This window comes from Gavialis gangeticus, unplaced genomic scaffold (genome assembly GCF_001723915.1).
Source record: "Gavialis gangeticus isolate Ggan-Ray unplaced genomic scaffold, GavGan_comp1, whole genome shotgun sequence".
NCBI lineage: Eukaryota > Metazoa > Chordata > Crocodylia > Gavialidae > Gavialis > Gavialis gangeticus.
Genome location: NW_017729000.1, coordinates 24,760,928 through 24,771,701, shown reverse-complemented (window position 1 = coordinate 24,771,701; position 10,774 = coordinate 24,760,928). Strand labels below are relative to the sequence as shown.

Genomic DNA, 10,774 nt, shown 5'->3' with positions numbered 1-10,774 from the left:
CACCCTGCTACATACCCCACCACCCCCAAGTTGTGAGTATCTGTGGATGAGTCCCTTTGTATATGGCTCGACCAGCACTGTGCAACCCTAAAGGGGTACACTACCTCCTTGGGGCACTCACCTGCCACAACTTGATGGTAATAATTGGAGAATTCTCTCTCTGAGAAGGAAAACTGGCTCCACCATCAGGACTGTCCAATAACCCAAAATAATCAGTAATGGCTTGTTACAGAGTCTCACAGGCCTTACAGGGGGCTCTTCCAACCCCAGTACCCCCGCCACAGTCCTCTGGGTTTTAAGTCCAGGCTCCTGCTATTAAGGCATCATAGCTAGAAGCAGCTGTCAGTACCTTCCTGGATGACTCCCAGGAAGCCTCTGCAGTCCATTAGAAACAAAAATGCAAAAATATGGGCAGGGGTGCCCTCACCCCTGGTCTCCATTGCTCTTCATTGTAGGGTTTTCCCTCTCACTACTGCTTGTGTCCTTTTGGGCTCTCTGCCCTAGAGTCCTAGCCTACCCACACTGGTTTCTGGTCCCCAGCTGTAATTCGTCTGTCCTGTATTGAGGGGAGACACATGGGCTGAGTTAACATCAAGTGACTCCTCCCCTGAGGTTATAAACAGCCTGGGCTGTTCCAGCCCTGCCCTAGCATTTCCAAATAGGGCTTTCCCCTTCCAGGGGTTCTGTTTCCCGGTGGGAACTGTAAGGGGGCCATACTGTCCCTATGTTCTCCTGAGGCTCTCTGCAACATAGGCTTTCCCTGCTGGGATACTTCTCCCCTCCACCTTAGAGCGCTCTGCAGGTAAGGGTTTAGTTCTCTCCATGCTCCCAGACCTGTCTAGGGGCTTCTCCTGTTTGCTGCCTCTGAGCAGGCTCTGTAGTTGCCCTGTTTCAACCACTCCTGTGGCCTTGCCCTTTACTGTTGGTGCCGCTTGACTTCCAGATGCTAAGGGGAAGGGAGCAAGCGTTGATTTTTCATTTCCTACTCCCCCTACTCTTCTACAGCATCTCTCTCTGATCCTCATAGCCTTGGAACATCTGGAGTCATGGGTCATCTTTGAAATTCCCTGGTCCACAGTTTTGGGCCTGTTTCGTCAGCATGTCAACGGGAAAAGAAGTGGCGACAACATTTCTCCTGCCTGGTAAGTATTCAGTTTTGAAACAGTATGGCAGCAATGCCAAAGTCCATCTCATAATTCATGCATTGTCAGACTCGTTTGATTGTAGCCACTTGAGCGGAGCATGGTCCATGACCAACATGAAATCATATCCTAAAAGATAATACTAGAATTACTCCATATCCCACTTGATTGCTAAGCATTCTCTCTCTGTGGTTGCATATCAAGCTTCATGATCTAGGAGTTTTTGGCTTGTATATGCTATCGGTCTACCTTCACTGTTTATTTTGTGTATCAGCGCTGTCCCCAGGGTGACTCCTGAGGCATCTGTGTCTAAAACAAATGGTTTATTGAAGTTGGGTATGAAAAGCACAGGCTTCTTGCACAATGCCTTCTTGACTTTCTTGAATGCTTCCTGTGTCCCTTTGGCCCACTTCATTTCCCTGCATTTTTGGCCCTTTATTAAGTCCATGGGGGGGCTACCGTCTGAGAAAAATGAAGGAATTAATTTCTGATGATAACTGGCTAGTCCCACAAAGGGCCTAATCTGGTTTTTGGTTTGTAAGGTCTCTGCTTTGTCTATTATGGGGTGGACATGCCCCTGTCCTATCATAAAACCTAAGCGTTAAGTCATCTTCTGGGGTTGGTGGTCAGCCCAGTAACCCTAAATCTACATTTCTTGGTGTTGGCAGTCAACCCAGTAACCCTTAAATCTTTCAGTACTGCTCTAAGATCTTCTGGATGGCTCTGCCAACAGTTAGGAAAATTATAACATTGCCTAATAGGCTTCCACGTAATTCTGATGGGAAATCAGTACCTTGTGCATAAGACACTGCACCCTTGAGTCTGAAAGGATTAACACTTCCCCCTGGGACCTTCAAGTCTCTGTCCACTGGGGGGCCTAGTTCTAAGGGGGCTGGGTTTGGGTCCATCATCCAGCCTTCCTGTTCTTTCCATTCTTTCAGCAAATTCATATGATATTTGTTTCTCCTGCTTTTGTCTGGGTCATACAACGTCATAATCTACCAGTCCAACTCTTTGGGTGATCTCACAGGGTCTCTGACATTGAGCTAAAAGCTTACTATTCTGGTTGGGTAACAAAATCAGGACCTTCTCTCCCATTGCAAACTCCCTTTCTTCTGCACTCTGATCATATGCCTTTTTCTGGCATCCCTGAGCCTCTTTCAGATTTTCCTGTGCTAGTTGTCACACTATTTGTAACCATTCTCGTAGTTTTACCAGATGGTTAGGAAGTACCATCACTGTGGTTTCTTGGCCTTCTCACCCCTCCTGTGCTACATCCAGTAAACCCCAAGGCTGGTACCCATAGACTAATTCAAAAGGAAGAACCCCACTGAAGCCTGTGGCATCTCTCATATCATAAATAAGGAAGGGGCAAGTAATTGGTCCCAATCTCTAGGGTCCCCTTGTATGGCAGCTCTCAACATCCCCTTTAAGGTCTTGTTAAACCTCTCCACCAAACCATCTGTCTGTGGGTGATAGGTAGCTGTTCTTAAATGTTTAATTTGTAAAGTCCTGCAGAGCCCTTTCATGACCCCAGATATAAAATTTGTTCCCTGGTCAGTTATGATTTCCTTAGGCAAGCCTACCTGTGCTGCCCACTTCATCAATTCTGCTGCAATCTTGGGGTGGTGACTCATCATAGGGGCACTGCATCAGAAAACCAGGTGGCATAGTCTATGATGACAAGCACATAACTGGTACCTGACACTGCATTTTAGAAATGGCCCTGCTATATGTAATGAGATCTTGTTGAAGGTTCTCCCTATCACTGGCATGGATACCAGGGTACCCACTTTGGGTGAAGCGTGGACACCCTCTGACTGATAGGACAAGTGTCACAAAACTTGTCAACTTTTTTATAAATCCCTAGTCAAAAAAGCCTGCTCAATAACTGGGCTTCTATCTTGTCTCAACCTAAATGGTCCCCTGTGGGTAGAGAGTTGAATCAGGTCCCTCGTATACTCTCAAGGGACCAGTAGCTGGGCAACTTCCTTATCCATTTTAGGCATTCTAAAGCCTTCCATAGGCCAGTCTCCTGTCCCTTCCCACTTTCCAGCTTTTCATTCAGTGTTTGCTGCTGCCCAGACAAAGTACTTTGGGATGCTTGCTCTTTCTCCGTCCCCAAAACAACTCCTCTATCTGCCTTTGTTGGCCCTAGAATATCTATGTCAATAAGTCCTGCACCTGTGCCCCTGTTTTGCTGGATGCTGCTCCTCGGAGCTCATCTTCCATAATGCTTGCTCTCCTGAGCTGGCCAGGGCATGTCCCAGCCAAGGCACCAGCTGTAACAGAGGCTGATGCTGAGACTCTGTTGGCTTAGCAATGACCTCCCCCAGGCAAGAAGTTGGTCCCCAGGTAAGACTCACTGACCATGAATTGCTAGTAAATGGTGGATTACTCCTGGTGGGGCCACTACCTTGCCTTGTCTGTCCCTCTAGCTTTCTGGCTTCTCAGTGTCCAGTGAGCCATCAGTTCATGCTGAACTCTTCAAGTTTGCGCCAGCATGGCAATGGCTCTGTCACAGGGAGCCTGGGGCTCCTGTTACTTTAACAGGAAAAAATAGTAGCAGGCAGTGCCCTGGCAGCCTAACCAGGGTTAGGTGCAAAGAAATAGGCAGCCACAGGCCAGAAGCTGAGAGGAACTATGGCTGTGCTAGTTGCACAGCAATAGCACAATAGGACTTGTGGTTAGCTAGGATTTGCCCCTGCCAAAGCAAGGGGCATGGCCATAGTAGCCAGGGCAGCAGCAACAAGCTGCCTGAATAAGAGGAGAGCAGCCTTGCCAGGGATAGCAAGGAACCTGACTGGGAGCAGGCAGGGAAGGGCAAACCAGGCAGTCTGGCTCTGGAAGTTGCAGAGAGAAGAACTGTGCAGGTAGAGGGCTGTAGCTGCAGCAAACTGGCTGTGGCTGAGCTAATACCTGGAATCCTGCTGTGCCAGGGAACAGCAAGCAAGTAGCTGAGGGCAGGCAGGGATGTGGTACCCAGGATGAGTATAGGTTTATTATACAGCCAGTTTGCTGAGAGTCTTAGTTATGGCAAAAGTGCTTATGCTTTTCATTTGAGCTTTAACCAGTGGACTGGATTTGGGATGATAGGGGAGGTTTGGAGGTCCCAGTGGTGCCCAAGGGCCACATGGCTGTCTTGAGCCCTGCTAGAACACAGGGGCTTGATTGTAGTGAGTGAGAGAAAAGGGGAAACAGGACTTGGGGCCCACAGCCCAAGAGAAGAAGAAACTATAGAGGCTAATCAGACCACAGCCCAAGAGGGGCAGAGAGAGAAGCCGAGAGAGCCTGCAGCTTGAGAGAGGCAGAGACTAAATGAGAAGATGGAGGTCTGAGGAATCCAGATATTATCTTGGGATAAAGTGCCCACCAGAGTAATTAATTGGTGCAACCTGTGAGGCATGGACATGGCTGTAGGGGAGGTTGGAGGCCATAAAATTAACCCTTAAGGCAATTAGTGCCCTGGGGAGTGGCATGGCCAGGCCACAGGGGCCATATTGACACCAGAGGGCAGGACAGCAGGATTCAGGAGGAACCCACAAATGGAGAGCAGATGAAGGTTCACTTTGAGACCATAGGGCAGTCTCCCTTTTCACCAATCAATAAATTATATCAAAGCGTGGCAGGCAGTGGAAAAGGAAGGGGACTCAGGGAGCCAGAGTGAAGGCAGGAGTTGAGATATAGAGCTCAACATCACAGTGTCAGAGCCACCCCTGTGGCCCAGTTCTGTTACAGGCTCCTTAAAAGGATCTCACCTTTTATATCAAGGTGTCCGAAACACTCAGCTGTTTGGCTTCAAAATGTGGTGGTTAAGGGTACGCATTTTTCCGTGCTTACTTCACAATGTAATCCGGTCTTTAGTACATAAAGGATCTTACTTTTTATCAAAGCACAGTGCTGTAGCTGAATCCAAAGTCCAGAGATAAACGGAATTCAATTACTTGTAAATTGAACTCAGAGAGGGAATATGATTATTTAATAAAGCACCTGGGCATCGGGAATGTCACTTCCAGCAAAATCATACATGAAATCTCATAAACAATGAGAGGGAAACGCAATGTTCATGGTTCTCCATGCATAGTATTCTTGTGCCCTCTAGCGACCAGCATGCAGCTGCTGTCAATCAGCTACCAGAACCAGAGACCAATATACCAAGGCAAAGCTAAGATTTAGTTTGCTTTATTTTCTTAAAGGAGATGACAGAAGAGGGAAAGGTCAGTGAGAAGTGCTTTGGGGAGACACTATAAAAAAAGTTTATTATGAATAGCAGGAGTTGCCATGTCAAGCCATGTTACTTTGATCATTTTACTACTCTTTTCAAATATCCCTTAGACTGAGATAGGAACGTCCAGAGTAAGTCTCACCAAAGGTCCATGTAATCAAGTGTCCTGTGTGAGAATAGATGGATGCTGTGAGAACCCTGCAGGAGACTGATGTGGGATAATCAGTGCTCCCTCCCCTTCCAAATAGTCACATTGTCCTCAATATTAAATTGGTGCAAGCTCTGAGGCATGAGGTTTAATTCAGAGTTGTCATTTGTTTTGGACCAGGCTCCCTCAGACCACTCCATCCTTCCCATACCAACACAGTGCAGGTCTATGTCTCATTATTGTGACCTATCAAGGCCAGGAATGGGGTTGTCTTTTCAGCTGAGAAGGATGAAAGCAAAGCAAGGAAGGAAGAGCTAACAATAAAGCTATAGATGCTTGGATCATAAGTTGAGTGATTTGGAACTGCAATCAAACTGCCAAGGGAGGTTGTGGGATCTCCCTCACTGGAGACAGAAAAGGACAGGATGCTTTGGAGCTAACTGGACCTCAGTGCAGCACATGCTGAGGGAGGGGATCAGATGTCAAATCTGTCCATGCAAGGATCCTCAAAGAGTGAGAGTCCTATCAAAGACTTTTATCTATCTGCTATTCTACCATTCCCTTCCTTGTAAGTGTTCATGCACCTCCACATTCAATCTCCTGCCCTACATACACACCTTCAGAGTCAAATCTGCTTCAAGTGACAATAAGCATCTACATCTCCCACTGTCACAATTCCCCCTGAGGTGGTCTGATGATGGCTACCCTGCCCTTGAGATGGGGCTTACTCTAGAGTCCCCACATTCAAATGAGGAGTTTACAAATTTGATAGGTTGTTCTCCTGGCTGTCCCCATCAGTCTTAGGTCCTCTCTGCATCCTGCCACTTCTTCCTTTACATCTCCCAACTGAAAAATATCCATGTCTTTGCTCATGCTCCCCTGCAGTGTAGGTGCCCTCTTGAGGCAAGGAGGATGTACCACTTCAGCCTTTCACCTAGTAATTGCCTTTGGGGTCCTTCCCACTGCCCCTCCCAATTCATTTGTTCATTCTCCTTAAATCTCCAACCCTTTCAGACATCATCCTGTTGCTAACATTGCCTTGGGGTGCTCTGCATACTCTGAGTATAACAAGATTAAAAAAGAGGTCTGAGCTTTGCACTAAATGCATCCCTGTTGAAAGTGAACCAATCATCCTCCCTCTTTCTACAGATCAGCTGGGAAATTTGGGTCCTCCAAGATGTCCTGAACTTCAGAGTCAAGGAAAGCTGCCTCTTTTGCCTTGCTATCCTCAAACTGTCTCTCAGCAAATTGCACAGCATCATGGACACTGTGGAAAGCCAGGTGCTCACAAGCATCTGTTTTGCTGGTCCAGCCCCCATCCTGGAGCAGGCGCCGAATAGACGGGTTGCAATTGGACAACAGGACCTGGATACCAACCTCCTTGTAGTCCTGACGGGTCTCCTTCAGCACTGAAAGTCCTACTGTGTCAATGAACTGCATGGCCCCACAGTCAATGATTAAGGTGTGTATACCTATGGAGTGAACAGGAACCTCTGTTTTCTGGACTCCGTTCTTGGCAGACTTGAAGCAGCTAAACCTGGCAGAGAAGCAGCTGTTACTGTTGGCCATGGTTGCTTTGGCTTTGGCTTCAGCTTTCCGTTGTTTGGCAGAGACCATGGCAGGATTTACTTCAGTTTTCTGATAGAGCACACTCTTGAAGTAGTCCTTGTTGGCATAGTAAAGGGAGGATTCAAACCTAAAGATCTTGATATTGGCAATGCTGCTGAGCTTCTTGTAAGTGAACTGATCTTCATAGATTTCAGTGTTGCTGACCTGGCCTAGGAGAGTGGCTCTGGGCCTTTGGGTGCGGAAAATAATGCAGAGGAGGGCAAAGCAGACCCCTACCAAGAGTCCTATCTCTGTGGAGAGGAGTGAAGAGGCCAGCATGGTGACCCACCAAACCACAGAGTCCACCTTGCTGAGCTGCCACATCTTAGGAGTGTCCACAAACTTCAGCAAGCCCCCCCGAAGGTTGACAATGGTGACCACCCCCAAGATGCAGGTCTGCAGTGAGTAAAAGAGTGGGGCAATCCATAGCAGCACCAGCAGCAGCACCGCTGAGGTGACCAGACCTGAGAGCTGTGTATGGCTTCCTGTGGATTCCTTAAGCAGAGTTTTGGCCAAGGCTGCAGAACTGGCAAAGGAGTAAAAAAAAGAGGGGACCAGGTTGCACATGCCAATAGCGATCATCTCTTGATTGGCCCGGACAGCGTAACTGTACTTTTTGGCAAAGATTTCTGCTAGAGAGACGGTCATTGCAAAACCAATTATGGCAATGGGCAAAGCATCAATTGCCAGGTTGGAGAAAAGGTGCACATCTGGTACTGTAGGTTTCCTGAAGCCAGTGGGGATGGTCCCACAAATAGCTGAATTATATTGCCCTTCAAAGTTAAGGTAATATGAAAACAAAGTGGCTACAATGACCACCACCAGTTCTATGGGGAATGGTGCCTTCATCCTGTCCTTATACCGGACATTGATTTCTTTGATTGGCACAATGACAGCCAAAGCAATCAAGCTAGTTACCAGGTCACAGATGTTGGTGTTCTGGATGTATCTGAAGATGTCCACCCATGTCAGGATAAGAGACCCTATCCCTTCGTGGCGAGGGATTTTCAACCCTAGGAGATACTTCATCTGAGAGGTAAGAATAGTCAGGGAGGAGCCAGTCACAAAGCCACTCAGGAGCGGTTCTGACAGGTACACAGCAATGAAGCCCAGCTGGAAAACACCCAGAAGGATCTGAAAAAAAGCCAGTTTTACTCTTAGTGCCTGTGTGAAAGTCTGCAGAGAACAAGGACACATTTCCATTAGTTTTCATTCTAAAGACATTGGCTATTTTATTGACGGGGCATTCACGAGATCAGGCCGTTGTAAAACAGATTGTTATTTGAAGTAGCTAATCTGGGGACTGGAGTAGGTCTCTGGGTCCAGGGGCTACAATACAGAGCAGCCTACAAGATCCCTCCTGATAGCAAATAACTGCAGTTAGTTGACAGGGAAATTCAAAGGATTAGCCAAATCCCTAGGTCCCCTTTTGGCAGCACTGTTCTGTTCAGGCAGCCCAACACAGCATACAAATACCCCAAATTGCATAAAACCAATGAACCAAACACAACATTCATTTTTGTTCAGGATAATGAAAGTCAGGGGCAGGCCAAGAGCAGGAAAGATGGACTTGGAGGATACCATAGCCAAAGAAACACTGCTGGCACAAATCATACATAGGAAGCTGTTATTCTCATGTAATTCAGAGCTCCCTAAAGAAGTTATGCCAAGAACCAAGTCAAGTCCAGGACTGGTATAGTGGAAAGATGGCTTACAACCATCTTCTCACACTTCTCAAATTCTTCGTTTAGTACATTTCATTCAGCTTAAAGGATCCAGACTATTATCTGGTGGGAAAATAAATTCTTGACCAAAATTCAGAACTAGATTATGGCTTTTAAAAATTGCCAGGTATCAAAGGTACTTGGATTTAGCATTTTGGTTTGTACCATTTAAAAAGTAAGGAGCTGAGTAAGTACCATTATTACCAACTATCATCTAAATCAAGACCTGTATTTTGAAGAGCTAGAAGTTTAGAAGTGTGTGTTTTAAGCAAGTCTCTACACCACAGGAGAGAAAGATAAGCATAATGAAACTGCTTTACCTGGTAAAGACCAACAAGGAAACTTAAAGAAAGTCCCACCGTGATCGCATAGCAGCTTTTCTCACAGGTGGCCGTCCCATTGCTAGAGAATGTGGAATTCATTTGCAGGGCAAACTCAGCATCATCTTCACCATACCCTGCTAGCTGAAGTTGCCGGTTCACCGACTGCCCAATCATCAGGCACAGGACACCAAAGGAGCCAACACTGTTGTGGTGGGAGGTGGCCATAGCAAAGTAAATGATACAGCAGAAGAAGTTAGTGTAGAGTCCATAGATAGGATCTTGGCTTGCTAAGAGGGAGTAGGATATTGACTGTGGGATGGCAACTATTGCCACCATGAACCCAGAGATGACATCCCCGAGCAACTGCTCTTTGATTTGGTACCAGGGAAGCCACTCCAGCACTGGGAACAGCTTGCAGAAGAAGGTGATGATGCTTTGGTGATTGCACTTGCAGGCTTCTTTGGCTTTCTTCAGGATGAGCTCCTTGATGCTGAGGTCTGTAGGCTCATGTTCTTCTAACTTGACATGTATGCAGTGAAAAGATGAATTTTGTAGTTCAAGGGAACTCTGTGCTTCTGTGTTCTGCTCAGCCTTCTGGGTGTTTGTAGTCTCCATTGGACCACAGAAGCTAAAGGAAGACAGCAGGAATGCTCATGAATGTCTTCTTTGTTACTAGAATATGCTCTGCATAGCCCCAGGCCTCAGGTAGAGCACAAATAATCAAATACATGGAAGTTGCAAGGCAGTGATTTAACACAGTGAGAAAAAAAATACCTCCCCTTGGAACTGGTTGATCAGTCTGATCTGAATAATGAACTGAGTTATCCACAGCTCAGCACTTTATGCAGTCATTTTCATCAGTGGAAAAATGAGTGAAAAGCTAGTGCAGTTACCCTAAATCATAATTTCTGTTTTTATATCCAATTCCTTTTGGCATATATGCCAACCCAAGGATGAGCACAACAGAAAATTAAGACCATGGCTTGTTACAAATGTAGCTGAGCTGGTAAAAAAATTTACAGGGGAAACTTCTGCTCTCAGAAAAGGTATTTCATCAGAACCAAAAACTACCTAAGGGAATGTGTCATTCTCCATGAAATTTCAATTTGGGAGAAAAAAAGTGAAGAAAAAATGATTAGGTTGACATTCCAGTCAGCACGTCTGTAGTATAAAGCTGTGATTTTTTTCCACAATAACTTTTCATTTAGAATGCTGTTAATATATCGACAAATATATTAAGAAAAGATTGAAATCATGCACCTCAACAATATTTTCCTGAAATGTCCTGTTGTGGAAAATCTGAAATTATTTTTGTTGTGTTTTCATAGTTTCATAGTTTCTAGGGTTGGAAGGGACCTGAGTAGATCATCTAGTCCGACCCCCTGCCATGGTAGGAAAGAGTACTGGGGTCAAACGACCCCAGCAAGGTGTTCATCTAGCCTCCTCTTAAAGACCCCCAGGGTAGGAGCCAGCACCACTTCTCTTGGAAGTTGGTTCCAGATCCTAGCCGCCCTGACCATGAAATAGCGCCTCCTGATGTCCAGTCTGAATCTACCCTCTGCCAGCTTGTGACCATTATTTCTAGTCTCTCCTAGTAGTGCTCG

The 10,774-nt window shown here is 46.3% G+C and overlaps 1 protein-coding gene across 1 annotated transcript; it reads right to left on the bottom strand.

Moving 5' to 3' along the window:
• Positions 1 to 6,658: 6,658 nt before the first annotated feature.
• Positions 6,659 to 9,785, bottom strand: LOC109289788 (sulfate transporter-like). Its single transcript, XM_019505990.1, has 2 exons — positions 9,168 to 9,785; positions 6,659 to 8,257 (listed from the first exon to the last, which is right to left on the bottom strand). Exons 1-2 carry the CDS (start codon positions 9,783 to 9,785, stop codon positions 6,659 to 6,661), a joined length of 2,217 nt encoding a protein of 738 aa, XP_019361535.1.
• Between the last annotated feature and the right edge of the window lie 989 nt (positions 9,786 to 10,774).

Coding starts and splice junctions, on each gene's coding strand:
- LOC109289788 (XM_019505990.1), bottom strand. CDS start 9,785: ATGGAGACTACAAACACCCAGAAGGCTGAGCAGAACACAGAAGCACAG. Junction 8,258..9,167: donor TCCTTGTTGGTCTTTACCAG/GTAAAGCAGTTT, acceptor GCTTTTTTTCAG/ATCCTTCTGGGTGTTTTCCA.